Source organism: Malaclemys terrapin, chromosome 8 (genome assembly GCF_027887155.1).
Source record: "Malaclemys terrapin pileata isolate rMalTer1 chromosome 8, rMalTer1.hap1, whole genome shotgun sequence".
NCBI classification, from domain to species: domain Eukaryota; kingdom Metazoa; phylum Chordata; order Testudines; family Emydidae; genus Malaclemys; species Malaclemys terrapin.
The window spans coordinates 7,636,131-7,657,956 of NC_071512.1; the positions used below are offsets into that span (position 1 = coordinate 7,636,131).

Below are 21,826 nucleotides of genomic sequence, written 5' to 3' on the forward strand. Positions count from 1 at the left end.
TTCACCTTAAAGTCTAAAACCTATGAACAGACTTAATAGAAGTTACGGGCAGTGCCATTGGCTCTGGAATTTCTCCATTTCCCCCCTTATGGAGGACATTTTGTGTCAAGTTTCAGTTTCTTCACTTTTTCTTTATGCAGAGTGCTTTGAGGTAGTTGCATTTTGTGTAGGTGTTTCAAGTTTCTATGAACAGATGCTGTTTTTTCCCCAGAATGTTAGGATGTTTTTTTCTATGTATACATTCTCTTGCTTCTTTGCTCTTGGTTTGCATTGCTTTTTTTTATCAGATTTAAAAATTTTATTAAAGTGAATGTTTAAAATTAAATAGATACAAGTTAAGAGGGAAGACACTGTATATCTGGGGTCAGGCTTCGGTTATGGGGGGTACAGGTATCGTTTGCAGGGATGAAAAGATACATACATATAGCATAACCTGCATAGACCCAGATTGGGGTGCAAGGGTTTTTAAAGTGTCAGTGGATAAGTGGGCTCGGGTACGCCACCCATGGAATGTATAAGGAGTCCAAGTCAGTATCGGTGTAGCGGATAAGTACATGGGTGGGGTGCGTCCCTTGGTCCGTCAGGGAAGGAAGTGGGTTATTTCCCTGGTCGGCGGTCTCAGTTACTCAGTGTGGTATTGGCGGTGTCCTGTGATGTGTTCCGAATAAATATCTCTGGACCACCTGATGGTGTCGGACACCATGAGCTGTCTCATGAGCTGGGCGTAGCGTTGACCGACTCCGCACGCTCTCAGAATTGGCTCGTTGTGGGGGTCCCACGAGTCCAGGGCTCCCACGATCAGTGTGTGTATCTGGACTACTACACAGTACTTCTGTTCCACTACACTCAGTTACTTTAAAAGTGTCTTCTTGCTTTATATTCTCTACAAACTAGGAGTAGTATTTTGCTTTGCCAAATGAAAATCTTTCAAAGATTACATGCTTGATTTTACTCATTGCTATTTATTTTCAAGAAAAAAGTGGAACAGTGTTAAGACTAAATATCTCGTTTTCATAGTTTAACAAAGACTTTATTGCATAATCACTATTGTAGTCATAAGTGCTTTAGAAACAAATATAGTCTATATGCTATTTTTACTTTGAAGTATATCGTGAAGGCACATTCATTTATACATATAGAAGGTTGACTGTTTTTCCATGTTCAACTTACTTTGTTCACATATAAAACTGTACATAACCAACATAATATAATCTGGAGTATATTAAAAGTGAGTCGGAATAGAACCATGAGATTACAGTGTGCAGAAAAAAAATCAGTGATTTTTTTTTTTTTTAAGAGGTCAGATGTACAAATGTGAAGTACAAAGTTTTAAATAAAGAAAATAGCTTTTTATAAAATTCAGAAAAGTGAATTCGCACTTCAAAGTTTCAGCATGTTGAGCACATTTTAAATTATATGATTTTTTTTATTTCTCCTACTTGATTTCATTATGAAATATATTGGCAAAACATTAGCTTTCATAATTCCTATAAATACCTTTATATCTTTTAAATTATTACTTGACCTGTTCTAGAATGGAAAGTGTTGAAATCTAAAGAGATGTTTTCTTCTGCACAAGGGATACTGGAAGTCAGAGTTTTAAAAAAAATTCATGGCTCCTTCTCCAAGCTTCTTGAAACAACTGAAGCATTAGGAAGCAGTAGACGAACATCTCTGAAGCAGTAAAGTGTGACATGTATCACAAACACGCACAGGCTTAGGGTAGGATGGCAGTGCAAGTTCATTGCTGGAACAAGTGTTGCAAAAGATGTCACCACAGTTCCTACAGTGATGCTAGAAGACAGGTTAAAACATAATTAGGGTTGAGTAAGCACAAACTGTACGGTTTAATCTTTAACTACAGCAGGCTATTAGCAAATTGTGATAAACTGCTGCTGGCACCATCCATGGTTTCCTGAGCCCTCCACCCTCCCCACATCAATGATCCACTTCCTTCCAGTAAGGACTATACAGAATTCAATCTGGAGGCTATCATCACAGCTGCTTAGCCAGAAGGAGGTCATACATCTTGAGGCATTCATTCTTTCAGGAACTAAAAAACTACCTTTTAGCACTTCCAGTTCTTGCTGTTCAGAAAAGGAAACCACAATGGGAACTGAACCCAAGTTTCTCAAGGGCAGCGTCGTGCACTACTAGAAAGCTATACATTCCTGTTGTCAAGCAGCAGCCTCACTGAGAACACACACAAGACTCAGGTTTATGCTAAAGTCACAGGTTTTTAGAAACAATCACCTTTTTAACATTTGTAAAGAACTGGTTCTCTCCCCCTCCTCAGGTTAACAGGAAAGTGTTACTCAAAGTCAAGTCAATTTTCTCTAGTTAGTAATGTATGACAAGATCTGGAATTTGAGGCTTTTAAATACTTCTTCCCTAGCAAAATGAGCTGTGATCCATCAGAAGGGTAGACTAGTAGTGCCTCCCCATACTGGGGGCCGGGGGTGGGGGGGGAAGGAGAGAAACAACGGACCAGTTAAAGGGTAGGGCACGTGACTCCTCCCTACCCAGCCCAGGGTCCCTGCATTCTCCCCGTCCCCTCCCCACCCCATGTTACCTGCTGGGCCTAGGGAAGGGGAGCCTCTGTCCTCCCACTGCGCTGGCTCTCCCTAGCAGCCAGGTCCCAGAGCCACTCCTGGATGCTGCCCAGTGCAGCACAGCAGCTGCCTGGGAGAGTGCCTGGCTGCAGCAGCAGTGGGCTGCTTCCCGCCCTGGCTTGGCTTCTGGGAAAGCAGGAGCAGCCCTCCCCCACCCTCCCCAGCATGCTCAGAGTCTGCTCCTGTCCCAAGAGCTGAGTAGTGGCAGCCTGCTCCCAGCCCAGGCTTGACTTCTAGGGACAGGAGCCTACTGAGCAGGCCGGAGGAGCCCCAGCTCGTTTGGCCACTGTCCCCAGAAGCTGAACCCCAGCCGCTCTCCCAGTCAGCCAGGACTCTGCGTGGCTGGAAGAGGCTCTGGCCCTGCCCCTTCCTCTCCCCACCCAGGCCAGCTGCTGGAGGGTCACTTGATCCTGCGTGCACCTCCCACACGCCACCAACCACTAAGTTACAATTCTCTTTCATTTATTGCTTTAAAAAATGGGTATTCTTCATAGTTATCCACTGAACACCACTACCTTTCTTCTTGAAATGGAGAAGTCCTTCTCACATTGTTTACAGTGGGTTGCTTCATCATCTTTTAGCCAGGTATGGCCCTAAAATAAAAACAAACAAGCACATATGCAAGAAAGATCAATTCAGTTATGAATTACTTGGAGAAAGGATTTGAAGTTGAAGGTGGTTTGGGCTGCAACACTTGGAATTTCTCACAGCCACATTCTAAATCATTTCACTCAGTTTTAAGAGTTACCTGCAGTAGGAGGTCATCTAAAATGAAATATGTACAATACTTAATTTACATTTTCATAAAGTGTACAGTACCTTTAGTGCCTTATTTACTTCCTTAATATCTTCCATCTTCAGTTTGGATCTGGAAAAGATAAATTAAGAAATTACTTCTAATTTTAACAAAAGATAAAGGTGGCTATTTACAGAAAAAATGCAACAGAGGTTAGCGAGAACTAAGGGGAGGGAAAAAAAAGTCCCAATCCTGCAACCCTTGTGTGTGTAAATAGTACCACTGAAGCAAATGGATAACACATGCACAGGTTGCCCAAACTTTTGTATCTACTTTCTCCATATTCATCCTTGGTTTTCTAAAATTCACACTTCTCATTTATGTAACTGGATGCTCTTTAATTGTTACATTTGTTATTAATTATTTGAAAATCCAACCTAATTTATCTACATAGTCCTTCAATGATTGGAACTTACTGGCTAAGGTGTAGTCCCATTTCTTGTAGAGCTTGTTCCTGTTCTTCACAGACCTTCTCTAACTGCTGCTTCTCATCTTGCAATTTTCGCAGTTCCTATAATTAACACACTGAATGCTCTGAACAAGAACGTGAATGCTGAGCATCTTCACCACAGTATGAAGAATTAGGGTTTTTTGCAGTTTAACAAAACAAAACAACGCAACCCAAACACCTGACCTTATATAACTGGGTTCTAAACAAATCAACTCAACATACTGAGGAATTTGATATATTAACTTCTCTACAAAGCCAGATACCTATTCTTGGACTTTAGGATCTTGCTTTTACCGTGTTATGTTAATAACCTGTTCACATCTAAATGGTATGCACTTTACGTATTATAGATCAACATGGGCAAGTTTTTAACTGGTTATACAAATACAAGGGAGGTGAAGAGATTTTTTTTCAGGTCTCTGCAATCTCTGTGAGAGTAAGCTAGCATATGTGGCATAAGCCAACCAGTTGACCAATGGTGCAAGTATTATTCAGTGAATATGCAGTGCACACAGCTCTTATTTATATTGCCGTAGAGCTTAAGAACCATAGTTAATATAACAGGACCCCATTGTGGTAGGTGCTGTACAAACACAGAACAAAAAGACTGTCCCTGCCCCAAGGGGCTTACAATCTTAGTAACGTATGCTTTGCTCCTCCAGCACTTAAAATAAGTACAACAAATGCCAAATGCACACAGGGGAGTGGGTTGCTGTAAGTGTAAGAGTCATTTTAATTTAAAGAATGATGATTTGTAGAAAATGATTTTAAGCAGCACAGAGGATTTGAAAACTTGTAGAATTAGTCACTCATTTTAGTTTTTAAGTTTTAAGTATTCACCATCGAAATCTTCGGTTAGAATATCAATTCACCTTTCTTTTGTAATATGCGGACCCCAAGCTCCTCCTATTTGCATTTTCCTGCACAAAGTTAGTTGAATTGTTGGCCATTTTCTTGTAATCACTTTCACAAGAGGGCAATGGGGGGGAAGTCTATAGAAATTAACTATTGAAGCAAAGGTGGGAAATACTTGCATAGCTTCTGTTGACTTTCCACCCTAACCACTCACCATGCTCTCAACGTGCTTACCTTTTTCAACCCTTCCATTTGTTGCAGTTCTGTTTTTAGCAGACTAGTAGTATCTTTCTCTTGATGTAGCTCTCGTTGCAAAGTTTGTCTCTGTTCTTTTTCAGATTTTAACTCCTTCTCCAGAATTGAGCTGTTAAAATAACTTTGGTTGTAACAGAGGCTGTTTTTATAAAGAGTTTTAGGAAAAAGGAAGGACAGGAGAAACTTGTGCAATCCCGGGCAAAACTGGAAACATTGTTCTGGGAAGGGGGAAGAGACTTGTTTTAGCAGTGCAGAGATCAATAATTATATTAAACAATCTTTTCCTTTGGTCACAGTGAGGAAGGAGCAGCCAAGACAGTGAGTTTCAGGGGTTGTGGAGTTTTTATTCAGTTAAGTGTGTATTTGACTGCTTATGTATAAATAATTGAACATACCAAACATTACAATTGAGAGCATATGCACATGTACATAGCCCCATCAGTGAAATCCTGGAAAGACTTTGATAAGAATCAGCAGCCACAGTGGGGGATGCATTTGGTATTAAATTCCAGACCCTTTTAATGCAGCAAGAGATTGTTTCTCTATTTGAACACTGACTCTAAAAGTGAATCAGACCGGGTTTGAGAACAGGATGAGTCCTGGGGAGGAGCAAGACAGTGTCCCATAAATCAGCATGTCACACTGAATCCTTTCTCAATCTTTTGTCTGAATGTTTCCCATTAAGACTGTAAGCCTTTTGGGTCTAATTTTATGTCTGCAGAGGACCTAGCACACTCCCGGATGCTAAATAAGTTAATCATGCATAGCCTTTTGTTATTAAAGAGCAAAGCATGCAGGTTTAATTCATTTATTAATAAAGCATCCACTCACCATCTTACCTGTGTAACATACATAAAGTTAACAATTGCAAATAATTTACCATCCATAAAGAACTAGTTATCTATCACTCTCTAGCACCAATAGAGAAACAAAAAACAAAACAAAAAACTTTTTTCTTCTTTCTATTAAGTATTATAGAAGTAAAAAAAGTACCATTGATTGTCCACCTGGGAGAGTTGTTGCTGCAGAGTCTCAATTCTGCCACCAAACTCTTGCTTCATCTTGTTATTTTTTCCTTCTGCTACCTGCCTAGCCTGTTCTGCATGCTGCAACCTAAAGCAAAGTAAGGCATGCAATGCATTTATTATAATCAATGCACCGAAGTATTACTTAAGTATGCACAATTCTTTCCTTGAAAAAATTCTATTGCACTCATTTTTCTACAGTGGTACATCTGAGAATTTGAATGCACACCAATAGGACATTTAAAAAGCAACAGTTTCTGTGGAAGCCATAAGTCAGCCTTAACTCAGCATACACTATTTAGAATACATTTACATATGCAGTAAGTGTGGTGGTGTGGGCCAGATCTGTATGTACGGGGGTGGAGGGGGGCAGAAAGAGAAAATGTGCACAAAGGGGAGGTCAGAGGGCGAGCCTGGACCTGTACAGGAGATGAGGGTGTAGTGTGGATACTTGGAGACTGTGCAGGGTTGGGGGAGGGGGAGAGTGGAGGGGCAAAATGTAGCAGTCAGTGCTCTGCAACGTGGGGAGAAGTGGATCTGTGTTGGGGCAGTCACAGGGAACCCCCATCACACTTATCCCTATCATCTAGTTTCCCTGCCCCCTCCTCAGGTCCATCAGAATAGTCTCATTCAGTGCTGTCTCCGTTGTGGCCCCTGTCACAGACTGTCTGGGGATCGCTGCAAAGACTGGAGTTAGGGAGGAGGGCTGTGAAGCTGGGCCAGGGAGGCAGCCTATGGGAACAGATGTATGCAGTGGATAGTTTCAGACCTGTCACAGCTTCTCTTAATGTATGGTTACGCCAGATAAGGAGAGTAACTGATTAAGTTTTATATTTCTATATATAGGTATTTATATTTCCAGTATATGGTGATCATGTGGAAGTGCCTGAAGTTTGGAGTTCATGGTGTGTGTACATCTATTTGAAGGCAAAAGAAAGTAATACATTGATGGCTACACTTCAAGACAGGGTGATTTTAATAGTGTTGTCTAGAAGAGTTACCAAGTATTTTATGAAATAGGCAGAACAGAAAATTCAAAGGATCACATGAACATTAACTCTGGTAAATGTGGAGACCAAATTCAGCCACTTGAAGTGTGAAATGGAGGGATCTTAGTCCTGTTTTAATTGAAAAGCTCGACCAAGTCTTAACTATGCAGGCACTACTGAGGCTTCTATAATATGTAAGAATATTGGAAGTTCATGCAATATTCTTTTTCCAGCATCGCCTTTTTAAGAGTTTGTAAATATCACCTCTCTTCCATTTGTTTCATAGTAGCCATCATCTGATTTGTTTTTCCTTCAAAAGAGGATATTGTTTCTTTTTTCTGTTGCAGTGAGCTCTCTGAATTCTGTAAGAAGAAATTTGAGCAGATAATTTCACATAAATTATTCTTTAATATTCCAAAGTATAACTAAAATAAGGTTGAGAGCCAAAGTTTAGTGCTTGAGAAAGAAAATCAATGATATTTTGAAGAATTTGATGCAGTAAGAAGAAAACTGAAAAGGGCAAGATGTATTAAATGGTGTTCTCTCTTTTGATGTACTAGAGGGAGTAATGGAAGAGCAAAGGTCAGGGAGTTGGCATAGGAGGGGTTCTTGAGATCAGGCAACTGAAGGCAGAGGAGGATAATGGAGGATTGAGAACATTAGAGGTTGCGAGGAAAGGAAGAGGACAGTAGTTAAAAGGGATATGTTAGGAGATAAGGAGAATTAAAGGGATATATAACTACTGTTGGCACACCTTAAAAAAAAAAAAAAGAGCCAACGAAAGGATAGGACTGATTCAAGGATCTTGAGTCAGTGTTTGATTTTAGTTATATCACTAGCTGGAATAGTACTAAAGAAGTTAAAAAGTGGAAGAGGAACACCCCCGTTTCTCCTTTGGGAGCCAACAGTCACACATCATCTCTCAAATCTGTGTTAAGGGAGAAGTGAAAAAACGCAAGCACCACACAATTTTTAAACGGCTACTTGGGCAGGATGAGAAAAGTCATAAGAGCTATTAATTGGACCATGATATTTCAAAATAAGATAAAAGACCAGCACCTGCTTCCATATAAGTAAAAATTCAGCACAATCAAAAGCTTCTCTTTTTAGAAATAAACACTCAGAGGAAATGAAGTGATCGGGTTGGATGAACATGGAGGCTAAGTTAAAGAGATCAGTGATGGTGCTTAAAGAAAGCGGAAGTGAAGATGCATATGTAGAAGCTGAGACAGGGCAAATGTCAGACCAAAACAGGAAGATGCATATGTAGTACTGGAAGTAGGAGTATATGAAGAGACACAGGGTGGTGAAAATCTAGGTACAATTAAAAATGAAATGAACAGATGAACAAACTAAATAGTACCTCATTAGTGGAAATAAAGCTTACTATTATTAGACTGTGTGCGCAAATGTTCATTTGTACCTGCAAGTTTTTGTTGGCTAACTTACACTTCTATAGCACCTTTCATCTTAATATTTTCAATTGCTTTACAGACATCAAGGAATCTTCATAATACTCCTGAGGTAGATCAGTATTATATCCATTTTGAGGAAACAGTAAGTAAATGACTTACCTAATGTCACACAGGAAGTTAGTGAGAGAGTAGGGAACAGAACCTAGGGGATGCTATTTTTCCACCCTGCAGAATGCAACTAACTTCCATCACCAGTTGGATCTTATAGCCCCATCTGCTCCAAGGAACTGAACTTAAATAATCTACTGGCTTGAACAGAGGACCAATAGTTAAGACTCCTTGGATTCTATTCTCCCCCTGTACAACAAGAAACTAATTGATTTTAGTGCATTCCCTTGAGGGTACCAAATGGTATTCCAAAAGGGAATTTATATAATAATTTACAACAAAGTCTACACCACCTACAATAAAGACGCATGACATCTGGTAAGAGAAAGCTGTGGAAGGAAAGGTTAAAGATAGGTGTTAGGGAAGGACTTCTCAGAGGATTATTGAATAGTAAGACTATCCAACACATATTGATACAACATACATGAGAGTTTGCAACAAAGATAATTGTATACTTGCAACAAGGAACACCTGTATGATTACCAAATAGCAAGACATTTTTACTTCTCTCCATCTACAAATTTGATATATTTACCTGGGATTTGTGAAACATCTGCAAATTAATAGCTTTAACTTCTTCCAACTGTTGGCGAAGAGCAACCAAAGTGTCTTGTTTTTCATGAGTATCTTTTTCCAGAAGTTTCATGGCAATTTCCATTTCTGTTTTCATTCCAATCTGCAGCTCCAACTCTTTCTCTAGTTCCTTAGAAGGAGATTTCCTAGTTATTGCTACATAGGACATACATTATGTGTAAGAAATTTCTAACATGCTAAACCTACATAAAACTTGTCTGTGTATTATGTCCAAGGAATAATGTTGAGTTATTTTATATGTAATGAGACAAACAGCCCAAATAACACAATATGAGTAAGTTAGTAAGAATGGTAAGAGGGAAAGCAGCACACAGTATATTCTCAAAAAAAGAACAGGAGTACTTGTGGCACCTTAGAGACTAACAAATTTATTAGAGCATAAGCTTTCGTGGGCTACAGCCCACTTCTATGCATCCGAAGAAGTGGGCTGTAGCCCACGAAAGCTTATGCTCTAATAAATTTGTTAGTCTCTAAGGTGCCACAAGTACTCCTGTTCTTTTTGCGGATACAGAGTAACATGGCTGCTACTCTGAAACCTGACAGTATATTCTAACTCTTAGCATTCTGCTGCTTTATTTTATTTGCAGTCCTGCTCTAGACGGTAGAATTGAAGGTTTAAGTCAGTCTTCTCTATTCTGGGAATTTCTTTTTAGGTAGGGACTGGCTACAGGAGCTGAAAGTCTGAAATGAAGCAAAGGGCTCTTAATCCAGCCAGTCCATAACTGCTGAGAGAATGCTCCACCTGAGAGGTGACTGTTATAAGTCACAACAATGCATAACAGCAAAGAAAGAGAGACAGTCACTTTTTTGCATTGACAATTAAAAAAAAAAGTTAAAAATATAGTATTCATTGCAACAGTATAGCAAACAAGACGAGGATTTCATTCTTAACTTTCCATGAGCTCTACGTTTTATTTTCTTTATGGACTGTTGCTGTCCATCTGTTTAAGCTATTTGAGAAAGATGCTTGAAAATCCACTGTGCAGCAAGGAGCCTGGATTCAAGCAATCCACAGCATTTTCGTATTGCATGCTTATGTTTTAGCACTAAAAATAAAGATAAAAAAAAACAATCTTTCATTTCACCCTCTGCCATGTAGTATCCTCACCATTCTAATTTTTTTTTCCTCTTTCAACTGCTTCCAGACATCACTGTACATTTCATCCAGACCTTGGCGTGACTGTTTATAGGTATCCAGTTCTATTTTTGTATCCTGTATTGTTACCTACATGAAACATTAGGAAAAGTTGTTTTTGAAGTTTGCTTGCAATTTGGTTATGGGACGTAAAATAATATTTCTATTCATTCTTTTAATATAAAATTACTTCCTGTGATTGCACAGAATTGATCTTACATCTAAATCAGATGGTCAATATTAAAATGAATTCTCAAAAATAAATTAGTACTGAGGTTTTTAACTGTCCAGTGCTTTTGAAGATACTTCACCCCCTTCTTAAAAAAACATTTGCAGCCTACATCTGAACAGACATGGCTTCATTATATTGTACATTATGGTACTAATTTTATTTTTTTTAAACGTGTAATATAGGAGAAGCAAATTTTAAACAGAAGGTTTAAACAAACAAGTTTAGCATTCAAATTAAAATTGTTTTATAATACTGAAGCTAATTGATCAGAGGACAGCCTATTTTAAATATCTCCCATATTCTTGAACTGGATGTCTAACCTCTACACTCTTTTCACTCCGCTCACGAATTAATTCATTTTGATGTTTTAATTGTTGCTGTTCTTCCTGAAGTGAACCGATACGATCCGTTGCTGCTGCAAGCTGGTTAAAGAAAAAAATAAGACTATAGTGATTAAACACAGACAAGTGTGCAGCATGTGAATGAGATTTAAACATACCACTTAGAATATTGTTAGAAATAAATCTTAGTACCGTATGTTTCATAATACAGCTAAGTAAAAAATAGTCACTGCTAATCTTTAAACTATTAATTATGGGGCTATTTAATTTGGTGAGTTACACATTTGCCTCCCACCTTGAAATACCAGTTTGAATTCTGGCATAGATCATGTGAGCTGCATTGTTTTATCATAGATAGCTTTGGGATGTGCAAAGTTGGGACTATCGTGTTTTGTCAACATAACTGTCTTTAGGATGCTCAGAAATGAGGCACACTGAAGGTTAGACCCAACATGCTTTGAGCGGATGACAACGTTGTCACGAAGTGACATCTACAGCAGGGGTAGAGGCTGGACTTTGCAGAATGCCGTGAGAAGTGTAAAATCGCACTCAGATAATTTAAAATAATCTGTATAGGTACAGTACTGTAGTAGGATGGGTATCCTATTCTTATTTGCAATTTTTGTTTTTTGTTTTTTTTTTGCTAGGAAGCTGAAATGTGTCTCCTCCTTACAACTTTTTTCCTATTCACTCTTTCATTTTTTGATTTAGTCTTTCCTCTCTCTTTTAAATGGGAAATGAGAGCATGTGCTGGGGATAGATGTACGTCCTGTTGACATAATTTAAGGAGGCAAACATTTTAAGGAGGAAGTGGAATGAGGTATTTAATGCCTCCTCATTACTGGGCAAGTTTGGATTTGTTTTGTTTAGAAAAAACACTTTATAAAAACACTTGATCAGACAGATCAGAGTCTGCAGACATCTTGAAGGCACTGGTATAACAGGGAGTCTTCTGCCAACATCACTTCTAACAACCAAAACTTTCTAGGTCTTTATACCACATTTATCACCATGGTATTGTATGTGGGAAAGCTTCCACAGTGTTCTGACTCAAGCCAGTCCTATTAGTCCCCACATTTCACAAGCATGAAACTCACTCCAGATTTGGGGTGAAATCCTGGCCCAACTGAAATAAATAGCAAAACTCCCCTTTCCTTTTTAGGGATGTAACAATTAAACTTTCTCAGTTGACTGTATAACACATTTGTATTTTAAAAAGGTAAAATTAGCCACAAACCTCTTCCTGGAGTTTTGAATTGGTCTTTTCTAAACAGTCTATCTTGCTCTGGAGATCACCAACTGTGCAACTGTGGCAAAAGATTTACATTTGGCTTTAAATAAAAAGAATGACATGTTCAGCTTTTATTAATCCTCACAATTATATTTTTGTAACAGTCTCCCATAAACAGCAACTAGCAGATGAAAAGGCAAAAATTCGAGCTGGTATAGAGCCCCTAGGTGAGCCAACTGCTTCTTTCGCAAGGTGCGGGGGAGCGAAAAGAGAAAATTTATCATCTTTATTGATTTTTCTAAATGTATGTCTTTGCAAGTAGGTAGTCTCCTACAATTAGCATACCGTCTTCATTTCTGAGGCCCCCCTCTGAGCTGTGCGCTCTGAGTTATGGTGGCCTGGAATGCTCTGCTACAGATCTACCTGGGTTCCAGCTCCTTTATGTATCTAGAGCTGTGAAAAGGTGCCAGAACATGGCCCAGGATTGGGTTTGAGTTTGTAAAGAATCATAAAAGCCTACAAAACCTAAGTTATTTTCCAAGTGCCTTTTCTGCTATTTTAAATATTTAAGACCTCTTATGCCTTACATTAGTACATTGTTTTATTTGCTTTGATACTTTTCCAGTTCAGAGCCCATAAAAATGGTACCACATATAATATTGTGTCAAAAATCCAAATTATCTGGTAATACAAGATCAACACCATTAAAGAGCTAAATAAAATTAGTACTATGTAACTTAGTAACTGAGGCTACAGTCACAAATTTATCCATAGTAATCAGTAGATGATGGAATACCAAGAAGAAAAAGTAGACACTCTGACTAGACCAATATTGATATAAGGGTAATCTTATTATCTAAAGAGCAATTACTTCAAGTTGCAACAGAAAACAAATAATTAACTTTTAATTATGTTAGAGATCTCCACTGGGAACCAGTTAACTTTTACCACTGGGGTGATGAACGTATGTACCCAGAAAAAGAATTTAGGGCTATCCTCTGTGGAGACAATTCAGCAAAGCACTCAAAAGCTGACTAGCTTTAAAAGCATGAGTAGTACCGTTCAGCTTTCTCCCACAGACTTCCTGGATCAAGGACTATTGCCCTGCCTGAAAATAAGTCTGATAACAGAACTATTTGTCAGAGTTCAACTGCTGACAGAATCCCAAGGTTAGTTTGTAATCCTTGGTTTAGTGACAAAAGTTTAATGCTTCTCAGCTGATTTTGAAGAGCTGAAAAGTCCCATAGTTAAAATGCAGAGAAACAACTGGATTTCCTCTCCAGCCTAGCCATGGAGGATAGTTCACATTCCTACAAGTATTCTCACTTATTGTACAATTGATTTCTAACATCATCAACAGTAATATTACATTTCTTTTGCAAAAGAAAGTCAGCTGCCATTTTAGATTGGAATAAGATCATTAAGTCTGGTGTGGTCTGTTTATGTGAAGTCTTTCAGGAAAGAGCCAACACACTGGCTAAGAGACTTGAACATATTCTGCAACGTTATTTAGATTAATTCCATTTTAGGAATGACTGACATCAGTGCTTATTTTGCTTAGTCACCGAAGTTGTTCATAAACAACGCAGGGTGCAGATTAATGACTAAGTACTGATGTAGGTGTGGTTGGATCAGATAATTTAAGTTTTGTTTAAACAAGTGTAAGCTAGTCATGCTAAAAAACAAAAACAAACATTTGAAGCAAGAGGCACAGTTACAAAATAAACTACTGAAAGATTTCTTTAGTGTTTAGTCAAGGTTAAAATAAGAAAAAAATGTATTAAACATTCTAATAAAGTTATAAATAGAAACATACATATGTGGACATTGAACAACTTGCAGGTTATAGATTTTTAACAATAGGGTAAGCAAATGTGCCTGAAAAAAGAAAAAAAAAATATAAGCACACCAACCTCTTTTTCTAGTTAATGTTTTAAAAACACATCTGGTCATCCAAGAACTCTCACACTGGATACAAAATTAAGTTTAATTTTTAGGAGGAGTGTTGACAGCATAATGATTAGTACTTCTCTAGGACTTTCCACCAAAGTTGCATTTGTTATACACACAAATCCAGTCTTGGATGCTTCCTCTATGTATTTTAATTTAAAATTACTGCTAAGATTATAATGAGTGCTATGATATATTTAGAAACAGAATATGATAATTTTGAATCCACACTTTTTACAGTAGTTCTATTTTCTGAACACAAAATTTTAGGCAATACTTAGTTTTTTTGTACAAGTGATCAAACTGAATAAGGTTCCTTTTCTTAAAATTACACATCAGTAACTTGAAACTTCCTAAAATCGAAGAGGACTATATTTCTGAATTAAGTGTGCATTCATATTTTGAATGTTAACTCTTCTTCTAAGGAGGATGAAAAGGTAAGATACGATCTAAAACACTAGCACGATCTCAGAATTGGAAGCTAAAGAAGGCAAAGGCATTCTGCAATAAAACGCTGATTTTTATTAAAACATTATTACTATTTGCAGGAAATTGTATCAACTTTAAGATAATTAGTAAACTCACCATATGGAGTTGTGAATTATGTTCACTGCTTTTATAAGCCAATAGTACCACCTCCTTACAACAAAATATTTTGTTTAACAGACAGACTTCAACTTATACTACACAGTTATTTTCCCAGGAAAGATTCTCTCAAGCCTTCTAGGCCAATTTCTATTGCTTTTATTTTGAGACGGAGAAGTGTTAACTACAAAACTGAAAGAGACTTGCTCTGATGTTTAAGTATCCAAAGCAAGGGGGGAGATTATGTAACTGATGAGAAATTAGTTTCCTTTGGAAATCCACATATTGTGAAAAGAATCATCCTTTAGTGTATGAATTTGTGAGCAAATTCTACAAAAAGTTACAGGCAGGGCACAGAGAAAAGTCTCAGGAAAAATAAGAACAATGAATGCGCATTCAAACAGACAAATCTTACCTTAGATGACGGTTAAGTTCTTCCACATAATGCTTCTGGTCAAGCACAGCAGTAATCCCTGCATCTCTAATTTTTAAACATTAAGAAATGTAAAAGGGTGTATTAATTTTGAAGTGTTAATCCGTACTAGACATGGGATCACCATGCCCTTCCCACATTGGTGAATAAGAGAAGTGTCAAGTTGACAACCTCCGTACAAGACTTTAAAATTACTTTGTCAGTGCATTTAAAATAAACAATGTCATACTACTGATGAAAGACAGAAGTTTGAAGAGGCAAAGTAGCAGCACTATAAGCCAAAAAACATGAGCAAGGATAAAGGAAGAAGTGAAATAAAAAAAGAATAAACCCCTCACAAGGACATAGAAACAATAGAATGCCACCAGAAATTAAAAAAAAAAAGGATAGGAGTTGGTTACCAAACACACATACAGACCAAGTGAGGATGCTCTATAGGGCAAACTTAGAGATGCCGATGCTAAAAGGGTCCCCTGTGACAATAAGAGATTTCAGCTAACCTGACATACTGGAGCAAAGTCAGAAAAGTAAGCAAAGGGGTAGGGTATCTAAGTGTGTAATAGATGATGCCGTTATAATTAAAACTGTAAGGGACAAGAAGGTAAATTTCAGTTTAATCAGGAAATATTAAGGGAAGTATAAATAGTTAATATTTTGGGCATAGCAACCAACTGCATTTGATATTTCTAAGGGGCAAAAGGGAAAACAAATGAAGGACTCATTCTAAAGATACAAAAAGTCATAGCAGCTGTTAAATGACACTGTCAAACTTAAAATCTAGTCCGTTTCAATAAAGTGGCTACAGATGCAGCACCTGCCCCGAGTCCACTTAGACCATTTTTATGGTTTTACATTGACTTTTTTCTCTTTTTGTAAATGTATCTCCTCTGTTCACCTGTGTGAAAAGACCCATGCAGAGCAGGGGGAAATGACAATGCAAGGCGAAGTAAACAACCTACAAACGTAAAAAGGTATTTTTTCCACCAATATTTTAATTACAATAGTTATGGTGCTGCTTTACCACGAAGTAAGTGGTAAAAATGTTCAGAAAGAAGCATCTTTTATTGGACCAACTTCTAATGGTGAAAGAAACAAGCTTTAAAGCTCCACAGAATTCTTCTTCAGGTCTGTGGAGCTCAAAAGCTTGTCTTCTTCACCAAAAAAGTTGGTCCAATAAAATACTATTTCCCCAACGGTATCTCTTTCATAACCTGGGACCAACATGGCTACAGTAACCCTGTAAACAGAAAGTAGTACATAGTTTCCTTTGTATGCCCTTCACCCACCAACCCAGACCAGGGGAAGCCACACCCTATATATCCACCCCATGAAAAGAGTCACCAATGCAATCTGATGTTCCATTTTAAGGAATTTAATGCCCGGAACCCTTGCAAACTCAGATCATGCTAGTTTAAAGACTATGGGGGCCCAAACTCAGGACATGAACTCTGATCCAGTTAGAGATGTCTCCAACACTGATGCACTCCAAGGGAGTACTAACATTTAACAGTTTAATATTCTGAGTTTTCTATAGAAAGAGTAATTAAGATAGTTCATCATCATACGTACTGTTTGCCATCATCACTGTTCTGTATATCCTTAAGGTACAAGGAAAAATCAATCACTCCAACCTGATAAAAACAATTTTGAAAAGTTACACATTGTTACAATGAAAGTTAAAGTCTTTCAAGCAGTAGTTGCTACCATTATCTAAGTTTCATTTACTTTTTACCCATTTAACGTTTAAGTTTAGAAATACAATTCTTATCCTCTGAAGCAAAAGAAGTTTGCCTTTTTATTTAAAAAAAGATCAAAATGAAAACTGAACAAAATCCATTGGATACAATTAATCTATCCTTGTCTACACTAGGAAATTGAATATTGCTGACAATTACTTTCAGCAATGATTCCCTGGAATAGGTACTGAAAAAGTATTTAAGTGCTGCATAGACAGGACAACAGTTTCCAGTAGTGATTCAGAAAGCATCACAACCCGATATATGGCAGTCAGCAAGTCTTAATCACACTTTCTGAAATTGTGCTGAAAAAGATTTTAGCACTTAAATAATTTTCAGTATACATTTGGTACCAGCTTCAATAAGAGGTAAGTTTTCTAGTGTATGCTATGTGTTTTGTGAATTTCAGTATTGTGCTCTGTAACAGAATTTATTTCCAATGAACTTAATTCTTGATTTCTCTGTAGTAATTCCATATAGGTCTTGTATTTATCAGTAGCCCTTGGTCAGATGAAGTTTTATCAGAGTTTTTAATTTTTATTGCATCACCAACCTATACTATAGCATCACTAACCCAACTATAATTAGCATTCAGCTGGATTTACAGAAGGTCATATTAAACTATAACAAACTTCCCTTTGGCCTGAAAGCAAGATATAAACTCAAGCTGAGAGTAATTTTTTTAAAAACTAAATATCAAATTGGATTAATTTGCTTGCTGTAGATAAAACAAATCAAACTACTGGAACTTCTATTAAAGGCAACACAGGGACAGTAGGTACAGTGCTGTTATTAAAAATGCCAGACTACTTTTCACAAAAGCATATATTTAAATAATTAGCTCATTTATTGTCTGTGGGCTCCATTTCTCATAAAAAGACTTCAAATGTCTGCTTGTGACATAATGCTTCAGACAGCATTAACCCATGAAGCGGACCAGGTTTGCAAATTACAGCCCCAATTAAGCTAAGTACTTATGCATGTGCTTAAGTGTAATGAGACCTAAGCACATGCTGAAGTGCTTTGCTGAGTTGGAGCCATTTGAGATTAGATTAGTTTTCTATTTTAAAACCTAGTTTTCACCTGGGAATCCAAATCTTCTCCTTTCAAGCAAAGGTTCGCATCAAGAACATTCAGTCCAACCAGCAAACCTACAATCACTGCTCCTTCCTCCTCCATCATCAATGCATCAGGTTCATAAAATTCACTAAAGAGAGATAATTTAGAGGAAATTCTCACACGTCATGATTTCAACTCCAGCAATAGCAGAAGTTCCATTTAACGAAAGTATTATATAAAGTGGTATTGTAGCTCTAGATAAAAGAGTAGAATGTATACTGATCCTCTCCTTGTCACGTACTGTAATACAAGAACAAGAATAGACTTTGAAACCGAAAGGCAACAAATGCAGAACCCCAATAGGAAATATTTGTTTGCTAAGTATACAGTCAACTTGTGAAATTCACTGCCATTGTTGCTAGATTTTTTTAAAATTTAAATTTACATTCACAACCACTAGCACTTGTAGCAATGTAAGATTTTTTTTGTATGAACATTATAACAATCACAGAACAGCATTCAAGGGCTCGAGAGGTACCAAGCCTTTTATCTAAATCAAAGATAACAGAAAATACAATCTCTGTTTAAAGAAAGATTGTCCTTGATAAAGATTCTCCAACTCTCAACTGTCCATTGTATTTAGAATAAGATTTTGTATGTTTTGTTTCAGTAGTACTTGGAGATTAAAAGAGCACTGGTAACTAATTTCATCAATTTAGACTAAACTATATTAGGGGATGTTGTATGTTGCATATGGTTTGCTGAACAAACGTTTCCAATAGTATCCCAAGGTTTTAGAGCAACAACTACATTGTATGATCTCAAAGCTCATTGTATGGGTTCCAAACTACTTTAGAAAGTAGAAAGAAATTCCACAGAACTGTGTGTTCTCTGTCCGATCACCAGACAGGATTTTGAAGAACTATAATGGCATCCTTTTACAAACACTGAGCAGTTTTACATTCTCCCCAAGTTTTGAATGGCAACCTTGCCTGCTATTTCAAGTCACTGGCTCACATAATTTATTCATTCCATGAATTATATGCATATTTTATTTAGTTCAATTCAATCTTGATAGGTCCAGCAAAGTTGAAAAAAATGCTCAATTCATTAATAAACTACATGCAATTTCTGCTCATTTATATACAGAGAACACTGTCCAACACTTTCAAAAATTAAACTATAACCTCATCCATTGTTTTTACTTCCTGAGAAACTTAAAGATGAAAGGAACAAAGGATATTTATCTCAAAACCAACACGCACAGATGTTTCTCTTTTTTACATATAAATGGTACAGTATATCATCAAAATACTACAAATTGGGTGTCTGAGTACCTTAATAGAGGTTTGTGGTCTAATAGTACTTTCAAGTAATCTGCCAGTTTCTTTTGCATGAGTGCAAGATAAAGCCAAGCTCTTCCTCGTCCTATTGCGGTTCTAGAATACAATACAGATGCAAACGATTATCAAAATTGCAATAAATCAAGATTTTAAAAGCAATTTTTAAAATATTTCTGTAATTCAGCATTAATAAAGATGAAACCAAGTTGAAGGTAATATTTTATTAAATGAGCACAAAAACCCATGAAGAAAATTAAGTGAGAATAAAAATGTTTATACATCTATAGAGAAATTATTAAACAAATCAAGTATTTAAGTGAATGGGAAGCATCTGGTCAAATTTGGCCCAAATCAGACACAAGTTTTTACTATATCTTAGGACTAAAGGAAAAATTTCTGTCATTATTAATTCCAATAAAAAAAACATTTTAAATACAAATATTCTTCTGTAATGTTTGTAACCTAACCATTGCAGCATTCTGCTGGTGCTCAAGAATTTGGAAGTGAAACTAGTCTATTTACATCTTCCAAAAACAAAGCAAGAAAGCAGACAAATGACATTAAAAACTATTTTAAAATTCTCTTATTTTGAATAGTTTAAAGGTTATTTCTTGCACAAGTAAGGAATTTTTAATATACTTTTTTAGCCTGACAGGTTCTTTTGAAGATTGAGGTGAGGATATAGAAGTGTTGAAAACTGCTACATGTCTTTCATGATACAACTTTGTGCTACATTTATACACTATGTTCTCTGGCTCAGAGAATGAGATCTCCCCAACTGAGAGAGAAAGAGACGATACGTTATTATATTACCCCAGTCTTCAACTCACTTCAACTCTGGCAGATTTTTAACACTAGTTGCTATATCTGATGCTTCTGGACAAAGTTTCTCCACCAGCTCCAAAGGACCAAAAAATGACTTATTCTGTCCAATAAAACTCTTCTTGGCTAAAAGGGAAGAAATACAGAGGTGTTAATAAACAGGAAAATGACAAACATCCTCCTTCAACTCCACAATCACAAATAGTATAAAAAGAAACCCTTAAAATGTACTCCATCTTACAGGCCCTCGGTACGTACACTGAGTTCATTCCTCAGTCAGGAGATGACAGAGACCTGATACAGAGCATATCACAATGTAAACAGATAATGTAGTTGATCTTCACTGTATCCCAATATTTCTCCACAGAATTTTGCTGATAAAATATTAAAATTTTACATTGTAATATGATCTGAAACCACATTAAGGCAAATCTGAATGGATTTCCACAGCCTCTCAACATTCCTATGATTTCAGCCAAACTCATTTAAGAACGAACTATGGTGCTCACCTTTTAGCCCATGCTTTAGACAGTGCTCCATCACCACAAAGAACTGTTGCAAAGGAGGAAAGTCGGAATCCAGAGTCCTACCCAGGCTCAGGGCTGACTGGATCAAGACTTTGATACTGAGTTTCATCATATTCATCAAGTTTGAACGCTCTTCCATTGTGTGGCATTTAACAGCTAAAAAGTTTTAGGGGAAAAAAAACAACACCCCAATGAAAGCATACAGGCTTGTTTGTCCTTAAGATAACATTGAGAAAGATAGTGCCCAGGTATAGTTTTCAACTCTTAGCCTCCCAAGGCCTGAATATGTGACACTGTATTTTTAAATATGTTAGACATAAAACATAAGGCACAGAAGAAAGAAAATCTATTCATAGGAAGAATACTGACTGACTGACCAACCAGAGGTTCATTTAGGTGCCATGTGTGAGTATTATGTGATTTCAGATTCAAGAATCAACATATCAGATTCAAATTTACAATAAAAAAAAATGAAGTAATAGTATGACAGTGAAATGTAGCCAAAATTTGGCTCTAACAAGAAACACTTTGTAATGAAGTACAGTTATGCGGTATATGGATAACAACCAGACTGAAGGGTGCTTCTGTCACTGTCTCTAGATTCAGGCTGACTCCATGGTACTCTAGACTGTTATTTGATTCCCAAGGCTCTAAGCAGGGCTGGATTAACCTTTGTAGACCCCCATGGAAGCAATGGAACATGGCACCAGGAGGTCAGTCCCCAGAGCAAGGGGCCAGCCAGGGGCAATTGGGTGAGGCATGGCAGGAGTGGTCCCGCTCTGCCCAGCCCAGTGCAAGGGCACTATTAAACTGGTAGTTGCCAGACACACAGTGGCCTGCCTGGCCCTGTGCTGCCAGCGTGCCCGTGCCCATTCCCCTTGGGGGCGGGCCCATGCCATGGCACAGCTCCTCACCCACCCAACACCCCCCTGTCTCCCTACAGCCAGAGCCTCCCTGGTCACGCTATACCCAGTGCCCCCCTAGACCCTGCCACAAATGCTCAGTGCCCTGCCCAGTGCCCCCCTGCCCACAACTGCCCAGCACCCCACACAGAATTCCCACTCCATATGCTCCAACACACAGATCTTCTCCACCCCCTCAAAGCCCAGCAAGCCCCAACAGACCTACTCCCCCATGCCCTGCCTCCTGGCTGCATTCACTGACTCTGCTGGGAGGTGACTGTGTCTGCCGGGCTAAGCTGGCAGACCAGCCAGAGCTGGTCCCGGGGCCGGGAATCACTCCAGCCCTCAGGCGTGGAGCAATCAGCCAGGC

The 21,826-nt window shown here is 37.8% G+C and overlaps 1 protein-coding gene across 3 annotated transcripts in view; it reads right to left on the bottom strand.

Annotated features, from left to right (window-relative positions):
- Positions 1–942: 942 nt before the first annotated feature.
- RUFY1 (RUN and FYVE domain containing 1) overlaps positions 943–21,826 on the bottom strand; it is a 32,264-nt gene continuing 11,380 nt past the window's right edge. For all 3 annotated transcript variants that reach the window (XM_054037726.1, XM_054037728.1, XM_054037727.1), the window contains exons 2-18: positions 20,537–20,710; positions 20,036–20,153; positions 19,200–19,301; positions 17,887–18,010; positions 16,637–16,698; positions 15,050–15,115; positions 12,106–12,175; positions 10,848–10,949; positions 10,269–10,385; positions 9,102–9,269; positions 7,248–7,345; positions 5,963–6,082; positions 4,949–5,078; positions 3,825–3,919; positions 3,432–3,480; positions 3,128–3,205; positions 943–1,794 (exon numbers count right to left, since the gene is read on the bottom strand). In XM_054037726.1, the coding sequence (XP_053893701.1) occupies positions 1,651–1,794; positions 3,128–3,205; positions 3,432–3,480; positions 3,825–3,919; positions 4,949–5,078; positions 5,963–6,082; positions 7,248–7,345; positions 9,102–9,269; positions 10,269–10,385; positions 10,848–10,949; positions 12,106–12,175; positions 15,050–15,115; positions 16,637–16,698; positions 17,887–18,010; positions 19,200–19,301; positions 20,036–20,153; positions 20,537–20,710 (1,817 nt within the window). In that variant the 3' untranslated portion in view covers positions 943–1,650. The remainder of the gene's footprint in view (positions 1,795–3,127; positions 3,206–3,431; positions 3,481–3,824; positions 3,920–4,948; positions 5,079–5,962; positions 6,083–7,247; positions 7,346–9,101; positions 9,270–10,268; positions 10,386–10,847; positions 10,950–12,105; positions 12,176–15,049; positions 15,116–16,636; positions 16,699–17,886; positions 18,011–19,199; positions 19,302–20,035; positions 20,154–20,536; positions 20,711–21,826) is intronic.